General features: G+C 46.5%; 1 protein-coding gene across 1 annotated transcript in view; it reads right to left on the bottom strand.

Annotated features, from left to right (window-relative positions):
• Window positions 1-3,178: 3,178 nt before the first annotated feature.
• LOC132382803 (carbonic anhydrase 4-like) overlaps window positions 3,179-20,892 on the bottom strand; it is a 21,304-nt gene continuing 3,590 nt past the window's right edge. The window contains exons 2-9 of the mRNA XM_059953263.1: window positions 17,014-17,085; window positions 16,153-16,182; window positions 15,651-15,818; window positions 13,238-13,386; window positions 12,823-12,912; window positions 12,304-12,376; window positions 3,896-4,059; window positions 3,179-3,406 (exon numbers count right to left, since the gene is read on the bottom strand). Of these exons, the coding sequence (XP_059809246.1) occupies window positions 3,179-3,406; window positions 3,896-4,059; window positions 12,304-12,376; window positions 12,823-12,912; window positions 13,238-13,386; window positions 15,651-15,818; window positions 16,153-16,182; window positions 17,014-17,071 (960 nt within the window). The 5' untranslated portion in view covers window positions 17,072-17,085. The remainder of the gene's footprint in view (window positions 3,407-3,895; window positions 4,060-12,303; window positions 12,377-12,822; window positions 12,913-13,237; window positions 13,387-15,650; window positions 15,819-16,152; window positions 16,183-17,013; window positions 17,086-20,892) is intronic.

A 20,892-nucleotide genomic window follows, 5' to 3' on the forward strand; every position in this document is an offset into this window, starting at 1 on the left:
CTACACAGTTTTTTTTTCTTAAGCAGGGCCTCCATCTCTTGAAAACTAAGGTTCGCTAAACCTGCCATCTTTACTTTTTATTCAGACAGGTACATTCAAGCTTTGCATGCTCAATATTTCTCTTTTGAAGACCTCCCACTCACCAAACACACCGTTGCCAGAAAATAGATGCCCCAGCCCATACATGCCAGACACCATCAAATTTGGTCTTTTTCCCAATTTAGAACCGCGAACCAGACTTACCTTTTTCCATATTTATTTTGAAACTAATGGCGTTGTGATCACTAGATGCAAAGCGTTCACCCTCACAATCTGATGTCACCTGTGCTGTCTCATTCCCTAATAGCAGATCAAGGATCGCACACTCTTTTGTTGGGACTTCTATGTACTAATTAAGGAAACTTTCCTGAACTCATTAGACAGGCTCTACCCTATTCAGTCTTTTACAGCATGGGAGTCCCAGTCAAAATATGGAAAGTTAAAGTCACCGATTATAACAATCTTTTTGTTTCTAGCAACTGTCTGCCCTCTCTTGACAAATTTATTCCTCAAAATCCCGCGGGCTGTCTTGTGGTCTATAAAATGGTTCAATTTTAATATCAGAGAATGTATACAGTAATGTACACCCGAAATACTTCGCGGACATCCACAAAAGCAAGGGAACCCAAATCCCCCTCTCACCCTCGCACACACAAGCAGCGGCAAAATGTCAACCCGCCCCTCCATTCATCAGAAAGGATCAGCACCCTGAGACTAGCAAAGAGTCGCTGTTACGGTGTTGCAATATGCTGCGTTACTTTTTATGAGATTCTTCAACTCTAGAATCGGGCAAACTCACCCAACAGTGGAGAGAAGGGGAGCGAGCGATCACTCAAGTGCAGAGACAGCGGCATCCGCCGCCACAAAATGTTGATGTTCATTCGGCAACACCGGCAGGAAATCGGTTGTCCACGGGGCCGCACCCCATTAATATATCTCTATTAATGTGGTCGTACCTTTCTTATTCCTCACTTTCACCCATAAAACCTCACTAGAAGAGTTCTCCAGTCTGTCCTGACAGAATAGTACCAAGGCATTTTGCCTGACTACCCCTCCCCTTTTAATGTCTCCTCCGTCATGTTTAACAACAAAGCCCCAGAACACTAAACCACCAGCCTTGCCCTTCCTGCATCCAAATCACACTAATGGCTACAATATTGTAATTCCAGGTGTTGATTCATGCCCTGAGCTCATCTGCCTTTCCTGCAATACTTCGTGCATTGAAATATACACAGCTGAGAATATTAGTTGCACCGTGATCAACCTTTTGATTCCTGACTTTGGCTGAGGTGTGAATAACATCTGATTTCACAACATCTTCACTGTATGTTCTGCCACTCTGGTTCCCATCCCCTGCAGCACTAGCAAAATCTTCCTTCTGGATATTAGTCCAGCTCCAGTTCAGGTGCAAATCACCTCTTCTGTACAGGTCCCACCTTCCCTGGAAGAGAGGCAAATGTTCCAAAAATTTGATGCCCTCCCTTCTAACCAACTCCTAAACTGTATGCTTCACTGGCAGTTATTAGAATGGGGACAAGAAGCCTTGCACATCTTAATCTGCTCAGATAGTATAGATGTGGCTGTTCCTTATTGACTAATGAGGAGGCATTGGGAGTCAAAGCTAGATTATGCATTAAAAACTTAGTTTTTAGAACTGTGCTCTTCCTTCTCTCCATGGTAGAACCATTGATGCGCAATGGACTGAGTCAACCTGGCACATCCTGAAGTCCTCAGTCATCTTTGTCTTGTGCACTTTGAGATGCATTTAACACGCTCTACCAACTCTCTGTATGTAGACTCATCATTGTTGCTGATGAGGACAACCACTTGTATTATCAGCGAACTCGATGTGTTCTGAGCTGGATCTGGTAGTGCAGTTATGCCATCAGAGTGAACTGGTGGAGCAGCAGGTCTGACATCTTTCGTATCATTGTGGTCATCAGGGAAGAGAACAGGCAATTCCAAAATGATGAGCCATCCTGTTTCCTCATTCACACCCCACCATCCTTTCCTACCTTTCCTTCCTGCATCTCCTCCTCCCTTCCCCATTTCTTCTCCCCCTCTCCCAACCAACCCACTACAAGCCTCACAACCCCCCTCTTTCTCACTCCATAGTCACCAACCCCCACCCCACATCATTCTCACACATTCTCTCTTCTCCATTTGTCCTCCTTAGTTAGGACATTATCCTCCTCTTCCCAATCCCAACCTCACCTCAGCCCTCAACAACATCCCTCTTCCATCCTCATTTCTACTCCTTAGTCCACTTTCCTCCTGTTCCCCCAAATAACCCAAATACCCCTCCCAACTAACCTCCTCCACTCCCCCCACAAACATATACTCACTCTTCCTCTTATTCTCATCCAAAACACTACCCCCTCTCCCCTCCCTACTTCTTTTTCTCATTTCTCATCTTTAATCAGGACATTCCCCCTGCCTCCCTACTATGGAGCCCCAATCCTGGACAAGGTGTATGCAGCATGCACTGGACACAATGTCAAATATAAAGTGCAGTTTAATCATTGAAATAATTATGCATTGAGATAATATGAACTGACGCAGTACTTCAGGCATCAGGCCCAGCCGCTCATCCGGTCACCAGAAAAATGATGAGGTGCAATTGCACGAAGGTGATGGGGACTGCGTTTTGGCTCTGCTCCCCGGGGAACCCTGCAACTGACAGTCCGGGGAGGACAGAGCACTGAGCTGGTGCTCCCATCCTGATGGCACACACCACTGTCCCACGACCCACCAGCTCGAAATAAACTGAACTGGACATTAGATTGATCAGGGACAGAGTGACTGGACTGGATTTGTATTTATTTAATGTTGATTGGTTGATTGATTTTTTTGAGACAGTTGCAGAAAAGGCCCAATGAGCTGCACTGTTTAGCATCCCACCCATTGAAACCTAGCCTAATTACAGAACAATTTATAATAACCAATTAACCCACTATCCCTCACCAGACCAGATCAGGATGGACCGGGCACCTTCCTGTCACATCAGGCGCTTATGATTCGATTCAATTTGATTTTATGGTTGAAGACTCCTATCAGTCCTTCCAAACACTCCAAGTAATCCCTCATTCCCTGCCCCATGTGGGGCGAGGGAGCGTCATTCACTGTAGAGGAGAGGAACTCAGGACAACAGCAAGATGGAAGCCAAAGGCAGGAGCAGGCCAAGGGGCTGAGTCCAGACAGTTGAGCTCCCTCCCCTGGGGGTGGTGGGGTTGACGGTGGGGGCTCCCTGGGATGCCTGCTTTGAGGCATAAATTGAGTTCCTGTTCTCCTGGACAGGGCGGAAGTTGTTGAGCAAGCGTATTCCTTCAGTGGCATTGACAAAGAGGTCGGTGTAGAAAGTTTCCACCTGTAAGGGGAGAGGGCAGAGGGATGAGAAAAGGGAAGAGAGGAGTTGTACTCCAACCGTCCAGTGGTCAGAGGGCAAAGTTCCCACCGCACTGCCCTGTCGTACCCTTCCAGCTTCAGACACAGGGAAGTTCGCTTCACACTATCCCATCATACAGTACCGATGTCAGACAGAGAGAGTGAAACCACCCCCCACCCCCTACCATCCTGTCGCAGGCTTCATCCTGTTGACTCTGTTTTTCACGAATGGTATAAGACAAAGTGAAGCTTCTTGCAAGCCTCCAAGGGCCAGATACAGAGTGAAGCTCCCTTTACACCATAACATCACACACTCCTAGGGTGAAAGATACAGTGAAACTTCCTCCAGGCTATTCCATCACACACTCCTGAGATCGGACACAGGGAAAGGCTCCCTCCACATCATCCCATCACACACTCCCTAGGTCAGACATAGAGTGAAGCTCTCTCCACAGGCAGATGATGTACGCACCAGTGATGCACTGACGCGGATGGGCTCTTCGAAGACAGTCCAGAGGACGACCTCATTACACTCTGGGGTGGTGAGGGAGCCATTGTACCTGTAGTACTTGGTGAGGTCGATGCTGCCAATGAGATCCATCATTGAGAATGTCCCATTAAGTGTGAGTTCATCACCTACAGAGGAGAGTGGGGTCAGGAGAGGTGAGAATCAGTCACAGAAACAGGTAATAATCTGGATAGTCCCCCAAGCCACATGCAAATTGGCATACATTTAATTAGATCATAGAATTAAATGTGTGGATCAAAGATTGGCATGGGAGAAGTATGTTTGAATTGATGGGATATTGGCAACTGTACTGGGGAAGGAGGGAGCTGTTCCGATGTGATGGGATCTACCTGAACCATGCCAGGACCAGGACTCTGGCACACCACATAACTGCCTCTGGATAGGTTTGGGTTTTAAACTAAAGGGTAAGTGGAAACGTAGGGATAAAGTAAAATGCAAGGAGGGTGCAGAAGAGGTTACTGAAGTCTCCAGTATAAAGAATTAGAAAGTTTAGAAAGGGATAAGAATTTAACTTTAGGCAACATGGAGATAAAATTGAGAAGAGTGATGAAAGAGAGGACTGAAGGTGTAATATTTGTAACCATAAGTCGTAAGAGCAGAATTAGGCCATTTGGCCCATCGAGTCTACTCCACCATCTGTCATGATTGGTTTATTATCCTTCTCAACCTCATTCTTCTGCCTTCTCCCTCATAACTTTTGACACCAGAACTAATCAAGAAATTATCAAAGTCCTCTTTAAATATACTCCATGACTTGGCCTCCACAGCTACCTATGGCAAAAAAATTCTACAGATTCACCACCCCCTGGCTGAAGAAATTACTCCTCATCTCTGTTCTAAAGGCGCATCCTTGTATTTTGAGGCTATGCCCTCTGGTCCTTGACACCCCCAGTAAAGGAAACATCCTCTCCACACCCTTTCAAGAGTCAAAAAGTTTCAGTGAGATCCCCCTTCACTCTTCTAAATGCCAGAGACTACAGCAAATGCTCCTCATACATTGACCCTTTCATTCCTATGCATTATTTTCATGAACCTCCTCTCAACAATGCCAGCACATCTTTTCTCAGTTAAGAGGCCTCAAATTACTCACAATACTCAGTGCAGTCTAACCTCTCTAACCTCTCAAACCTCTCATTCTAATCCTCTCAAAATGAATGCTAACATTGCATTTACCTTTCTTACCACCAACTCAACCTACAAGATAACTTTGAGGGAATCCTGCAGAAGGAGTCCCAAGTCCTTTGGAATCTCTGATTGTGGAATTTATAGAATAGTCTATGCTTTTATTCCTTCTACCAAAGTGCAAGACCATACAATTCCCTACGTTATATTCCATACAACACTTCTTTGTCCATTTTCCCAATCTGTCTTAATCCATTCTGCAGACTCCACATCCTCAGCTGTACTTGTCCCTCCACCTATCTTCATATCATCCGCAGACTTGTCCACTAATCCATCAAGACCTTCATCCAAATCATTCATGTATACCGTGCAAAGAATATTTGAATGCACACAGTTTATGAAATAAGCTTATGGTGCAGCTAGAAATTGCCAGGTATGATGTTTTGGGCATCACAGAATCATATTTGAAAGATCATAGCTGGGAATTTAAAAACCAAGGATACACATCGTAGCAAAAGGACAGACCGGTGGGCAGAGAGGGTGGAGTGGTTCCCTTGGTAATAAATCATGTCCTTACAAAGAAGTGATATAAAAGCAGCAGATGTTGAATTGGTGTGGGTATAGAAACTTCAAGGATAAATAGACCACAATAGAAATTATATTCAGGCTTCCAAATAGTAAACAGATAGGGGTACAAATTACAACAGATAGAAAAAGTATGCAAAAAAGAGTAATGATATGGGGGATTTCAATATGAAAGAAAATTTGAAATATCAGTTTGTGGCTGGATCCCAATTTGAAGAATGTTTAAGAGATTACTTTTTCAAGTAGTTTATGGTTGAGCCCACTGGGGAAAGGCATTTTTGGATTGGGTGTTGTGTAATCTAACTGATTTGTTTCGAGAGCTTAAGGTAAAGGAACCCTTAGGGGTTGTGATAGAATTCATAAACACAAGAAAGTCTGCAGATGCTGGAAATTCAAAGGGACACACACAAAGTGCTGGGGGGACTCAGCAGGTGAGACAGCATATATGGAGATGAATAAACAGTTAACATTTTGGGCTGAGACATGTCTTCAGGACTGAGAAGGAAGGGGGAAGATGCCAGAATAACAAGGTGGGGGGAGGGGAAGGAGACTAGCTGGAAAGTGAAAGGCTGGAGAAGAAACAATCTGATAGGAGGAGAGAGTGGATCATAAGAGAACATGAATGAAGAAGGGACCCAGGGGAAGTGATTGGCAGGTGAGAAGAGATAAAAGACCAGAGTGGGGAATAGAGGCAGAGGGGAGAGAGAGGGGAAAAATTGTTACCAGAAGGAGAAATCAATATTCTAGCCATCAGGTTGGAGGCTTCACAGTCAGAATGTAAGGTGTTGCTCCTCCATCCTGAGGTCGCTCATCTTGGCATGGGGGAAGCAATGGAGTTAGATTTCCAAATGGGAATCTGAATTAAAATGTTTGGCCACTGGGAAATTCCACTAGTGGCGGATAGAATGGTTGCTAAAGCTAGAGCTTGCTAAAGCTGTTGCCCATTTTACCATGGATCTCACCAATGTAGAGGTCGCGTCTTGAGCACCGGACATGATAGATGATCTGGGGAAATTCACAGGTGAAGTGTTGCCTCATCTGGAAGGACTGTTTGGAGCCCTGAATGGAAGTGTATGGGCAGGTGTGGCACTTAGGCCACTTGAAGGGATAAGTGTAGAGAGGGAGGTACATAGGGAGGGATGAATAGACAAGAGAATTGCAGAGGGTGCGATCTCTGCGAAAACAGAGGGTATGGGAGGTAGAGCTATGTTTAGTGGTAAGATTCCTTTGGAGATGGTGGAAGTTGAAGAGGCTGATGGGGTAGTAGGTAAGGAAAAGAGGAACAATTACCAGGTAGAGTGATTGTGTACACCCCAGGGTTCTATAAGAGGTGGCTGAAGAGATCATGGAGGCATTAGTAATGATCTTTCAAGAGTCACCAGTACCAGCTGGACTAAACCCTAGAATTCTGAAAAAGTAGCTGAGAGGCATTTAGTTGTGATCTTTCAAGAACCTCTAGATTCTGGTATGGTTCTGGAGACTGGAAAATGGTCGAAGTCATGCCATTCTTTAAGAGGGGAGAAAGGAAAAGGACTGGAAATTATGGACCAGTTATGGATTTCAGTGGCTGGGTAGATGTTACTGTCCTTTATTAAGGACAAGGTTTCAGGGTACTTGGCGTCACATGATAAAATAGGCTGAAGTCAGCATGGTTTCCTTAAGTGTGCAATGGATATGGAGTCTGATGCAAAGTCATCAGAAGGTTGTAGGTTAATGTCTTACCTCAGTTGTGAGTTTATTAGGCATTTGGGAAAGGCCTATAAAACTAAGTGTGATTTAAGCAGTGGCAACTGTGCAAGACTGGAAAGCTGGACATTTTGGTAAGAATAGGCGCTGGTAAATTTCTTTCTTTCCTTTGTCTACTTCTCCTAGCTAGAATGGTTTCAGTGTCAATGGTGTTTTCTTCACTTTAGATGTGGGAGTTCTACGTAATCTCTGGTCTCCCTAATAGCTAACATCTACATGAGGTGCATTCAGCTGCAGCTCCTTACAGACTATGTTAGGGAGCTGGAGCTGGATGACTTCAGCTCATACGAGAGAGTGAGGATGTGACAGATAATCGCTACAGGGAGGTTGTCATTCCTAAGTTGCAGCAGACAGGTAGCTGGAGCCTGACGGTGCAGAGTACCCCTGTGGCCATTCCCCTCAATAACAGGTATACTACTTTGGATATTGTTGGGGGGAGGGGACAACTTCCCAGGGAAAGATGTCGTGACCAGTAATATGGCACAGAGTCTGGCTCTGTAGCTGAGAAGGCAAAGGGAGAGAAGCACAGTAGTAATCGAGGATTCTATAGTTTGGGGAGCAGACAGGAGATTTTATGGGCATCAAAAGCTCTGGCCCACATGGTATGCTGCCTCCTGGGTGCCACAAACAAGGACATCTCAGATCAGGAGCACAGCATTCTAAAGGAGAAGAGTAAGCAGCCAGAAGTTGTGGTATATATTGCTATCAATGATATACATAGCAAAATAGATGAGGAGGCTAGGTAGACAGCTGAAAAGCAGGAACTCAAGGGGAGTAATCTCTTAATTATTGCCTGTGCCATGCACCAGTGAGGGTAAGAATGGGATGAATGCTTGGCTGAGGAATTGGTGCAGGGGGTATTGTTTCAGATTTCTGGATCATTTGTATCTCTTCTGGGAAAGGCATGACCTGTACAAAATGGATGGAGTACACCTGAACCTGAAGGGTACCAAGACCCTTGTGGAAGATTTGTTAGAGCTACTGGGGAGTGTTTAAACTAGCTTGGCAAGGATATGGGAACCAAAGTGATTGGTCAGAGAATGGGATCATTTGTGTAAAGGTAGATGCAGTGTATCAGAGGAAGGATAGACAGCTGATACGGCAAAATTGCAGTCAGTGGGGTGGGTTAAATGAAGTATGTCTATTTTAATGAAAGAAAAGTTGGGAACAAGGGTGAGGAGCATAGAGCGCAGGTCAGTATGTGAAACTACAACATTGTTGCCATTACGGAGACTCAGCTGTCACAAGAGCAGTAGTGACTTGGGGTTTAGATGTTTCAGAAGGGACTGGAAGAATGGTAAAAGAGCTGGGGGAGTAACGGTGCTAATCATGGATATATCGCAGTTGTAGACAGGAAGGACATCATGGAGGGATTGTCTAACGAGTCCGTGTGGATGGATATCAGACACAGGAAGGGGGCAACCACTATTGGGAGCATATCATAGCCCTCTCAATAGCAGAGACATTGAGGAGCATTAATTGGGGACAGACTTTTGGAAAGGTGCAAAAAAATAAAAGGCTTGTCATGGGTGACTTCAACTTCCCTAAAATTGATCGGTACCTTCTAAGTGAAGACAGTTTAGATGGGGCGGAAGTAGTGAGGTGTGTCTGGGAAGCATTCCTGATGTAATCTGTAATTCTGCATACTAGAGGCGAGGCCATAATGGATCTTGTGCTAAGCAATGAACCAGGTTAGGTGTCAGACCTCTCGGATGAGCATTTCAGAGAGAGTGTTCAGAACTCCCTGATCTTCACTATAGCATTAGAGAGGGATAGGAGCAGACAGCATGGGAAGGTATTAAATTAAGAAAGGGGGAATTATGAGGCAGACATTTGGAGCATCAGTTGGAACGGATAAGAGTCCAGGAAATGCACATTGGAAATGTGGAGGTTATTTATGAAAAACTTACATGAGTTTTGGTTTCTTCCATTGAGGAAGGCAAAGTGTGTTAGGGTTAAGGAACCATGGTTGACAAGAAATATGGAATGTCTAGGGAAGAGGAAGAAAGAAGCTTAATAATGGACTCAGAGCTAGAAGGGGGCATGAGAAAGCCTTGACGAGTAGGATTGAGGAAAACCCCAAAGCAGTCCACATTTTGGACTGAATAAGAGGATGATTAGAGTGAGGGTAGAAATGATCAGAGAGTCACAGGAAGAAGGGAAGGTTCTGAATGATATTTGCTTCAGTGAGAGAGTCCTTGGTGTTTGTGAGGTTAGCACAAACTGGGCTGGTATGTTAGAACATGTAAGAAAGAGGATGCTCTAGAATTTTTGAAAAGCACTGGGACCGATAAGTCCCTGGGGCTGGCATTGGTATACCCCAGTTCAGAATCAGAATCAGGTTTATTATCACCAGCATGTGATGTGAAATTTGTTAACTTAGCAGCAGCAGTTCAATGCAATACATAATCTAGCAGAGGGAGAGAGAGAGAGAGAGAGAAGAAAATAATAAATAAAATAAAACATAACAATAAAAACAAGTAAATCAATTATGTTAATTGAATAGATTTTTTTTTAATGTGCAAAAACAGAAATAATGTGTATTAAAAAAGTGAGGTAGTGCCTAAAGTTTCAATGTTCATTTAGGAATTGGATGGCAGAGGGGAAGAAGCTGTTCCTGAATCGCTGAGTGTGTGCCTTCAGGCTTCTGTATCTCCTACCTGATGGTAACAGTGAGAAAAGGGCATGCCCTAGGTGCTAGAGGTGCTTAATAATGGACGCTGCCTTTTTGAGATACCGCTCCTTAAAGATGTCCTGGGTATTTTGTAGGCTAGTACCCAGGATGGAGCTGAGTAGATTTGCAACCTTCTGCAGCTTCTTTTGGTCCTGTGCAGTAGCCCCTCCATACCAGACAGTGATGCAGCCTATCAGAATGCTCTCCACGGTACATCTATAGAAGTTTTTGAGTGTATTTGTTGACATGCTAAAACTCTTCAAACCCCCAATAAAGGACACCAGGAATTACAACAGGAAGCAAAGAAGAAGTTCATGCATCTTTGTCAATGATCTTTTTATCCTGACTGACCACAGGAGTAGTACCAGAGAAGTGGAGGGTAGCCAGTGTTACTCCTTTATTCAAGGAGTAGGGATAACCCTGGCAATTATAGACCAGCGAATCTTACTTCAGTGATGGGCAAATTATGGGAAAAGATTCTTAGCGACAGGATTTATAAGAGTTTGGAGAAGCATAGTCTGATTAGGGTAAGTCAGCATGGCTTTGTGAGGAGTGGGTCATGCTTCATAAGCCTGACTGAATTCATTGAGGATATGACAAACCACATTGATGAAGGTAGAGCAGTGGATGTGGTGCATATGGATTTTAGGTATTTTCTAAGGTTCCTCATGGTAGTCTCATTCAGAAAGTAAGAAGGAATGGGAAACTTGGCTGTGTGGATTCAGAACTGGTTTGCCCATATAAGGGAGTGGGGTTGGTTGTAGGTAGAGCACTTTCAGCTTGGACATCAATGACCAATAGTGTTCCACAGGAGTCTGTTGTGGGACCCCTGCTTCTTGTGATTTTTATGTGAGGAAGGGGAAGGATGGTTTAGTGAGTTAGCAGATGACACAAAGTTTGGTGGAGTGGTAGATTGTGTAGAAGGTTATCATTGGTTACAAGAAGATATTGACAAGATGCAGTGTTGGCCTGCAAAGTAGCAGATGGAGTTCAACCCAGAAAATAGTGAATTGATTCACTTTGTAAATTTGCATAAACTAAATGGCAGGATTCTTAGCTGTGTGAGGACTAGAGGGATCTTGAGGTCCATGTCCATGGATCCTTCAAAGTTGTTGCAGAAGTTGATAAGGTTGTTAAGAAGGCCTTATTAGTCAGGAGATTGAATTCAAGAGCTGCATGGTAATGTTTCATCTCTATAAAACCCTGATTAGACCCACACTTGGAATACTGTGTTCAGTACTCGTCACCTTATTATAGGAAGGATATGGAAGCAGAGGAGATTTATCAGGATCCTTCCCTAATAAGAGACCATGTCTTATGAACAAACACGAGAAATCCGCAGATGCTGGAAATTCAAACAACACACACAAAATGCTGGTGGAACACAGCAGGCCAGGCAGCATCTGTAGGGAGAAGCACATTTCAGGCTGAGACCCTTTGGGCTGAGACAGTGCTGCTCCCTATAGATGCTGCCTGGCCTGCTGTGTTCCACCAGCATTTTGTCCATGTCTTATGAGGATACGTTGAGCTTTTCTCTTTGGAGCAAAGGAGGTGACTTGATAGAGGTGCCTGATGGGAAGAGACATAATTCAAGTGGATAGACAGAGATTTTTCCCATTACTAATATCAGTTAGCACAACACCGTTACAGCTGAAGGCATCAGAGTCTGGGGGGATAAGTCCTAACATTGTCTGTAAGAAGTTTATATGTTCTTCCCATGAGATGTGATCTTCCTCCCACATTCCAATAACGTACCTGTTAATGGTTTAATTAATCATTGTAAATTGTCCTGTGATAGGTTGATTGTTGGCTGGTGCTGCTTATTGGGCTGGAAGGGCTTGTTTTACATTGTCGCTCCAAATTAATTAATTGATAGTGATTAGAGGGAAGATGGTGCTGAATTTGTGGAATTCTTTGCCACATACAGCTATGGAGACCAACTCAATGGGTATATTTAATGCTGAGGTTGATGGGTTCTTGATTAATAAAAATGTCAAAAGTTCAAGGGAAAAGCAGGAGAATGAGGTTTAGATGGAAAATATTGATGATTGAATGGCAGAAAAGACTTAATGAGCTGAATGGCACAGATCTGCTTCTATGTCTTATGGTATGTCAAGGTACCTCCTGAGATAAGGGGACTGAGAGCCAATGATCAAGATATAGATCTCCCCCTGAGAAACACTGGTCAGGGTGCAAATATCAGCTGGCATTCTGTGTGACCTACCATCCTCTGTCAGGTTTGAGACAAGTTTGGTCAGGCTTTTCCAGGCCTGGTTCTCGGAGATATTAGATTCAATCTGGAAAACAATACTAGTGTCATGGAAGTGGATATCACTCGGGAAGTGAGGGAAAGGGAGGTAAATCTCAGCCTCACATGCCCCCTCCAATTCCTCTCACCCTCTAACTCCCTCGCAGTTCCTCTTGCCTTCCAACTCTTCCTGCTCCACCTACCCCCTCCCCACCACCCTCCCATTTTCCCTTCTCTTCCCACTTCCCCCTCCCCACTCCCTCTTCCATACTTCCCTCTCCCCACCCTGTCCTTACCCTCCCCCTTTCCACCCCCACTTCCCCGTCCCCTTCCTCCTCCACCCTCTTCCTTCCTCCTCCCTTCCCCTCACTTCTCCACTCTCCCTTCCCCCTCCTCCCTACTACTTTGCACTTCCTCCTGCTCTCCCCTTCACCCTCCCCTCCCCCTTACCCCTTCCTCTCCCCCCCTTTTCCCTCCCCTTCCCCCTACCCTCACCTGGATGAGGAATCCCAGCACTGCCAGTCCCTCCGGGTAGTTGAAGACCTGGGTCAGGTTCAGTCCCTGCTTTCGGTGGACGATGTGGAGCTGATGATGATGCAGACAGGGTCAGTGGTGTCAATGTCAACATCCCCACCCCTTTCCCTCAACGCGTTTGCTCTACCCCTTTCCCCTTCCTCCCCCTTCTACCATTTCCCTGTCCTCTCCACTTCCCTGATTCGCCCTTCCTAATCCCTCTCCCAAGACTTCACGCCCACTTCCTGATCCCTTCCCCCTCCTTTTCCATCTCCCAGCTCCTCCACCATATTCCACACATTCCCCCTCCTCCCACATTCCTCCCCCTTGTCTCTCTCGCCCAGCCCACCCACACCTCCCTCACCTCCCTCTTACTCGCCCTCCCCAGCATGCTCACCTCCATGTTGGCCTGCTTGCCATCCATCCAGTGCTCAGAGCCCCCAGAATGGCTCCCATTGCCCCAGTGCAGGTGGAACTGGGTGGCAAGGTAAGTTCCAGGTAGCCCGCCTCCGCTCACATACATCTGGGTGCTAGTGGTGACTCTGACTGTATCACAGACAGAGCAGAGACGTAGTCAGGTTAGACTGTACAGATACAGGCCCTTTGGCCAACCCTGATGCCTAACTCAGCTCATCCTATTTGCCCATGTTTGGCCCCTATCCCTCTGTGGACCTGTCCAAGTGCCACTTAAATATTGTTAGAGAGCCTGCCTTAACCATGTCCTCTGACTCTTTCACCCTCTGCATTCTCAATTCCCCAACGCTGCATGCATTCGCTATACCAATGCCCCTCATGATTTTACATATCTCTATTAGATAACCCCCTTGTCTCCTGTGCTCTTGGAAATAAAGACCTAGCTCCATAACTCCAGCCCCTCGAGTCCCTGTAACATCCTCATAAATCTCCTCTGCACTTTCTCCGGTTTAGTATCTAAACTTAGTATCTTAGAGCTAAACTGCTAAGACTAAACAACACTCCAGGTGTGTCCCCATTGACATAACCTCACCACTTTTATACTCAGTGCCTTGACTCATGGGGGCCATTATGCCTAAAGCCTTCTTCATAACCCTGATGCCATTTTCAGCGAAACATGTACCTCTGCTCCTAGGTCCCTCTATTTTAAAATGCACTTCAGGGTCCTGTGAAAGCCAACGTCCTTTGACTTTCCAAAGTGCAATACCTCATCCTTGCCTGAACTAAACTCTATTTGCCATTCCTCAGTCCACTTACCCAGCTGATCAAACAGCCCCTATAATTCTTGACTATCTCCTTTGCTGTTGAAAAGGATCTATTTTAGTGTCATCTGCAAAGTTACTAACCAGGCCTTGCACATTCTCATCCATAGTGTTGATATAGATGACAGACAGCTCAGGTAGTTAACACTAGTCACGGACCTCCAAACAGAGACTCAACCTTCTACCATTGCCTCCAACTGTGAGCCAATTATTTGTCCAGTTAGCAGCTCTCCCTAGATTCCATGCAATCTAACCTTCCAGAACAATCTACCATCTGGAACCTTATCAAAAGCCTTACTGAAGACCATATAACCACATTAACTACCTTGCCCTCATCAACTTTCATGATCTCTTCTTCAAAATTTTCAATCCAATTAGTGAGATATGACCTCCCACAGACAAATGCATGTGATCAAATTTTAATCAACCTGTCTTTCCAAATGCTGGTATATCTGATCACTCAAACTCCATTCCAGTAAATTTGCTACCACAGATGTTAGGCATTGATTTGCCTCCATCATACATTGTAGCCCCTCTGTTCCTCAATACTCCCTACTAGTCACAGTGTGTGGCTTACTCTTTCTTGGATACCAAGGTCCCTCAGTTCTTCAATGCTCCTCAACATTGTGTGTGTCCTATGCTCCCCTCTCCGTCCTCCCTTCTTTGTTCTCCTCATATCCCTCTCCCCTTCCCCTCTCCTTACACCCCCTTCCCCACCCCTTCCCTGCTCCCTCTCACCAGGGCCCACTTTCTCCCCCTCCCAACCCTTCCCCCGATCCCCTTTTTCCAATCCCTCTCCTCTCCCTCTTTCCCAACCCCTGCCCTTCCACCTCCTGTTCTTCAATACGCCAAGGTCCCCTGCTCCTCAATGCCCAGCCATTCACAATCTGAGTCCCCCTCTCATTTGCTGGGGGCCCTCTGTTTCTCAGTACTCCCACCCATTCACTGTGCGTGTCCTAGCTTCTTACACTGAGGTCTCTCTGCTCCTTGATGCCCCTCACCCTTCACGGTGCTTATCCTACCCTTGTATGCTGAGGTCTCTCTGTTCTTCACTGTTTCTAATGTCTCATTCAGAAACCAACAGGAGAGATTGGGAGTCAATCGAATGCAATTTATTCAGTAGGAGTGGCATTAAGGGGTAACAAAGGGACCTTGCCCCCTGGCAGATTCCCAATTACCAGTGAATACTATGTGGAGAGAAATGGTGAGGATATAGGCCTTGAGTTAGATAGAGCTCTTATAGATAGCGGGGTCAAGGGGAGAGGGCAGGAACGGGGTACTGATTGTGTATGATCAGCCATGATCACAGTGGATGGCGGTGCTGGCTAGAAGGGCCGAATGGCCTACTCCTGCACCTACTGTCTGTTGTCTATTGTCTTCCAAATGCAGGTGGCAGGTCAGCATGAGGGGTGATACAGTGTGCTCTTTCTGTGCCACGCTGGGTTGGAAGAGGAAAATGGGGAGGGGTAGGGGTGCTCCCTGCTGGCCAACTGACCCTTGAAGGAAGCTGGGCTGAGAATGGAGCCTGGGAGTCTCCTGGTGTGTTGTTTCCCTTCCACCCCCCTCCCCACTCACTGGTTTTCTTGATGTTCATGATCTGGAGCAGCAGACTGGAGTTGTCATAGTTATGGAAGGAGAAGGGACCGAGGTGTTCCTTCGGGACAGCTTTGCCTGTGTTGATGTTGACTGGTGACTGCTGTGTGCCGTTGCAAGCTGAATACTTGACAGGCCATTTGGCAGGACCTAGAAGAGAAAAATTAGGAATCATCCAGTGTGTGTGTGTGTGTGTGAGTGCATATACATGGCTGCTTCCCTGTTCCCCTCTCTTGGGGGGAGATCTTTGCAGATCTTTACACTGACACTGTTTCTCAATCCCACCCTCTCAGCAAGGTATCTATAGATTGACTGGTGCCACTCAGACTCTCTGTCTGACAACCATTGCCAGAAGGGAGAAGATGTGTGTCTGATTCTCTATGACGACCAAGCTGGATGGCATGTTCAACACCTTGTCTCAGGCAGAAGAGTGGAGAGGACCACGTGTCACAGGTCACCAGGTACTTGTTGTTTATCAACTTACCGCAGGCAGGGTCATGGTAGCAGAAAGGTCCTAGAAAACACAAAGAGGAACAAAATTACAGTTGGACCACACTGGGAGCACCACGCACAGTTCACGCCAGTCTCCCTGGACTAGACTTACACTGGGAGCACCAGGCAGAGTTCCTACCTGTCTCCCTGGGTTAGACCTACACTGGGACCTATACCGGCAACACCATGCACAGTTCAGACCTACACTGGGAGCAACAGGCACAGTTTACGTCTGTCTCCCTTGGGTTAGACCATCACCATGGTACCCCGGGCACACCTTCAGTAGGAGTACCATGTACGTCCCAGTCTCCTCATTCCTGGGTCAGCCACAAATCAGGAAAACCTTTCACGATTCCTGTCCTTGTATCTCCTGGATCAGGTCCATACCAGGAGCGCTGTGGATAGTTCCTGCCTCTATATCCCTGGATCCAACCCACGCTGCAAAAACTATTAATGATTCCCATCACTGTATGCCCTGGTCAGAGCCACACGAGGAGAACCATGCACAGTTCCCATCTCTATATCCTCAGTTCAGTCTGGGATCACTTGTGCAGTTCCTCTCACCATACTCCTGGGTCAGACACACAGTGGGCGATGTCTGTACGGTTCCCGTTTCCGTATCCCCTGGGTCAGACTCACTCTGGGAGAACCCGGCACAGTGTTCCTCTCCCTAAACCTAGTTCACACACTAGGAGAAGTACCAGTCTCCATATCCCTGGATCAAAGCCATAACCGTGCATGGTTCTCATCTCCGTATCCATAGATCACACCCACACCAAAAACACCAAACGCTGCTCCCATCTCCTTACCCTTGGTCCAGACACGGAGCGAGGACGGTTGCTTTTCAACTTACCAGTAGCGGCATTGAGTTGTTGGATCCCCAGGAGCAGGATAGTGATTAGGAACACCATTCTCTCCCTGAAAGCTGAACACAAAGGGTACTGTGGTGAACTACACATACCTGTGTGGACACCCCGCCGACTGCTCCTGTGGCTTCTCCCACAGACCCCGGTATAAAGGCAATTAACCCACGTCTCAGAGTTACTGATGGTGCATCAGGTACCATGACCGATCGTGGGAGAGCAAAATTCTCGCAGGAGAAATCAGTGATCTGTTGTGGGCTGCAAGACTCCCCAAATGATTAGGGAATTGTCACTAAACTGATTATCCAGAATCAGAATCAGGTTTATTATCACCGGCATGTGATGTGAAATTTGTTAACTTTGCAGCAGCAGTTCAATGCGATACATGATATAGAATAAATAATAATAAGCAAATCAATTACAATATTGAATAGATTTTTTAAAAACGTACAAAAAAAGCAGAAGTACTGTGTATTTTAAAAAGTGAGGTAGTGTCCAAGGGTTCAATGTCCATTTAGGAATTGGATGGCAGAGGGGAAGAAGCTGGTGCTGAATCGCTGAGTGTGTGCCTTCAGGCTCCTGTACCTCCTTCCAGATGGTAACAGTGAGAAAAGGGTATGCCCTGAGTACTGGAGCTTCTTAATAATGGACGCTGCCTTCCTGAGACACGCTCCCTAAAGGTGTCCTGGGTATTTGTAGGCTAGTGCCCAAGATGGAGCTGACTAGATTTACAATCTTCGACAGCTTCTTTCGGTCAGTAGACCCCCTACACGCCCCCCCCCCCAAACCAGACAGTGATGCAGCCTGTCAGAATGCTCTTCCTGTTTATCTTCGCGAATCTCTCATGCTTGCATTAGCAACACACACAAAGTGCTGGAAGAACTGAAGTCCGGCAGCAACTAATGGAGGGAACCGAACCAAACAGCCTGTCTTGCTGAGATTTCCCCTCATTTTGTGTGGGTGTTACTCAGGATTTCCAGCATCTGTAGAATCTCATATGCCTCTGTTGGAACCAGATTCTTCTCTATCCTGCTTACCTAATGCCTGTCTAAATGCCTCTTTACTGTTCCTGACTCCACCGCCTTCTCTGACAGTTCCTTCAGAACCAGAATCAAGTTTATAATCACTGACAGAGGCTGTGAAACTAGTTTTGCACCAGTGGTACGGCACATAGTTACATGAACAAATAGAAAAAAAGAATAACTTGAGAATAACTTAAAAGAATAACAGTCCATGGACTGTTTAGAAATCTGCTAAGAGGGGCAAAAGCTATTCCTAAAATGAGTGTATGGGTCTTCAAGCGCTGTACCTCCTCCTTGAGGGTAGTAATGAGAAACGGGCATGCGTCTGGTGGTGAGGGTTCTCAGTGACCAATACTGCTTTCTTGGGGCCTCTTGAAGGTGCCCTGAATGGTGGGGTGGGCTGTGCTCGAGCTGGATCTGGCCGAGTTTCCAGCTGTCTGCAGCCCCTCACTATCCAGCACACTGAAGCCTCCATGGTAGGCAGGGTTGCAATCAGTCAGAATCCCCTTCACAGTACGTCTGTAAAAAGTTGCTAGTCTTTGGTGACGTACCTTATCCCCTCAAACTTCTAAACTGTGGCATGGCGGCATAGGGGTTAGCGCAATCACTATGAATAGCCGCGGTCCCGCCGCTGTATGTAAAGCGTACGAGTTGGGATTAGTAAATTGTTTGTGCTGGAAGTGCAGCTCTAACCACATTGATCCGATTAGATGCAAACAATAGATTTCAACTGTTTTGATGTGCTTGTGCCAAATAAAGCGAAGCCCGTCATAATTATTAAAATAATAAAGCCGCCAGCATGCCTTCTTTGTAATTGCTTCAATGTTTTGGGCACGGGATTGATCCTCTAAGGTGTCGATGCCCAGGGACAGTCCAAGACATACCGGTTGGTAGGTTAATTGGTCATTGTAAATTGCCCCATAATTAGGCTAGGGTTAAATCAGCGGTGCTGGGTGGGGTGGCTCGAAGGGCCCGAACGGCCTACTCCACGCTGTATCTCAATCAATAAATAAAAACCTGTAGCTGCTTCCCTTCCCACTGCCGAGCCCTCAGTGGACCAGAGCACACGGTTCACCCAAGCCCACCGAGACCAGCAGGAGCACGCAATCTGACGTGCCCGGCGGAATGCAATGGGACCGGCTGCTCCAGGGAGAGATGATTGAACACAGGAAAGGGGCAGGGGGTGGGCGAGGGTGTTCTTGTTCCTCATTTGCCAGTCAGCGGCCTTACGAGGGTGCCCCCACCCCGCCCACCATTTCAGAGTTGCTTCCCTGCACGGGGGTTTTGCTGAACGATCTGGGATCCAGTGGGGTAGGGGGAAGAAGCTACACTCCTGTTCTTCTCTGTGGTTATCTAGGAATCTCCCTTGTATTCCTGGGGAGCCCATCTTCCTGTATCTGTGGTGAGTTTGTGTCTGAACAGACCTCCCTCTTGCATATCCGTGCAGGGAGCTCCCCTCTCTCCTGCAGCTCTGTTCCTTCCTCAATATGTAGGGAATTCCTCTCTCCTTTATCTGTGTGGAAGCCCACCCTCAACCATTAGGCATTGGAACCAGAGGGGATAACTTCACTCAACCCATCATTGAACTGTTCTCACAACCTTTGGGAGCACTTGCAAGGACTCTTCATCTCAGTTACTTGATATTTATTGACTTTAATTGTTTATTTTATTCTTTCTTTTTCACATAAGTTGTTTTTCTGTCCTGTTGGGTGAGGTCTTTCATTGATTCTTAACCTCGCGATAAACTGGCGTCCTATGCAGGGGCAGGGGGCGCCTTGTACTCTCAGTCGCTTCACGCCACGGAAACCGGCTTATGCACCGGCCTGATGAGCTAATAAGGCTCAGGACAGACTTTAACTTTTATTGATTCTATTGTGAGCATAGACAGTGAGAGTGAATGGGGTCCGTCAGTGCATCACACAACGGGAGTGGATGGGATTCATTGGGAGTGCTGATGAAGGGAGTGAATAGGAAGAGCTTGGGTCAATTTGCCGAGGGGTGGGGATGAAAGTGGGGCAGATCCTCGGGCTCTGACCTCCAGTGTCGTGGTTACCACAATGTTCTTACAGCTCGGGGCGTTTCAGAGTTCAGTTCTGGTGCCATTCTGTATGGAGTCTCTGTGTATCCTCCCCGTGCAATGCATGGGCTTTCTTTGGGCCGTTCGGTCCCCTCCTGTAAATACCTAACGGGTAGGTTAATTGGTCATTGAAAATTGTCCCAAGATTAGGTTAGATTAAATTGGATTTGTCAGGAGTTGCCGGGATAGCATGCCTTGAAGGGACAACTGCTAAATAAATAATGATTCTGATTCTAAGTTCTTTTCACCCAGCTAGGAAGGGTGGGATTTAGCTGGAGAGGGTGCAGGGAAGATTGGCCAGGATGTTCCCAGGACTGGAGGGTTTGAGTTATAAGTAAAGGGCTGAAGGGCTGGGGTTGTTTTCCCCGGAGTGAAGGAGGCTGAGGCTGAGTAGTCACTGTCCTTCTCCCCCAGGTTAGGGGTGTCCACGACTAGAGAGCACAGGTTTAAGGTGAGAGGGAGAAGGGTTTAAAGGGTGAATTTTTTTTGCCCACAGGAGGGCAGTTGGGATGTGGGTCGAGCTGCCAGAGGAAGTGGGAGAGGTGGCGACAATTAAAAGACATTTGGACAGATACACAGGTAGGAAAGGTTCAGGGAGATAATGACCCACAAGGAAAGACCTTGGGAGACCTGGTGCTGAACGATATGTTTCTGTGTTACGTGATCTGAAATGCCGTATTGATGGGAGCGTGGCTGAGGAAGGAGGGAGAAGGGGAAAGAAAACGACAGAGAAGAGTGGGGTGTCTGCGTACTGAGCAGCCTCGTGCAAG

This window comes from Hypanus sabinus, chromosome 29 (genome assembly GCF_030144855.1).
Source record: "Hypanus sabinus isolate sHypSab1 chromosome 29, sHypSab1.hap1, whole genome shotgun sequence".
NCBI lineage: Eukaryota > Metazoa > Chordata > Chondrichthyes > Myliobatiformes > Dasyatidae > Hypanus > Hypanus sabinus.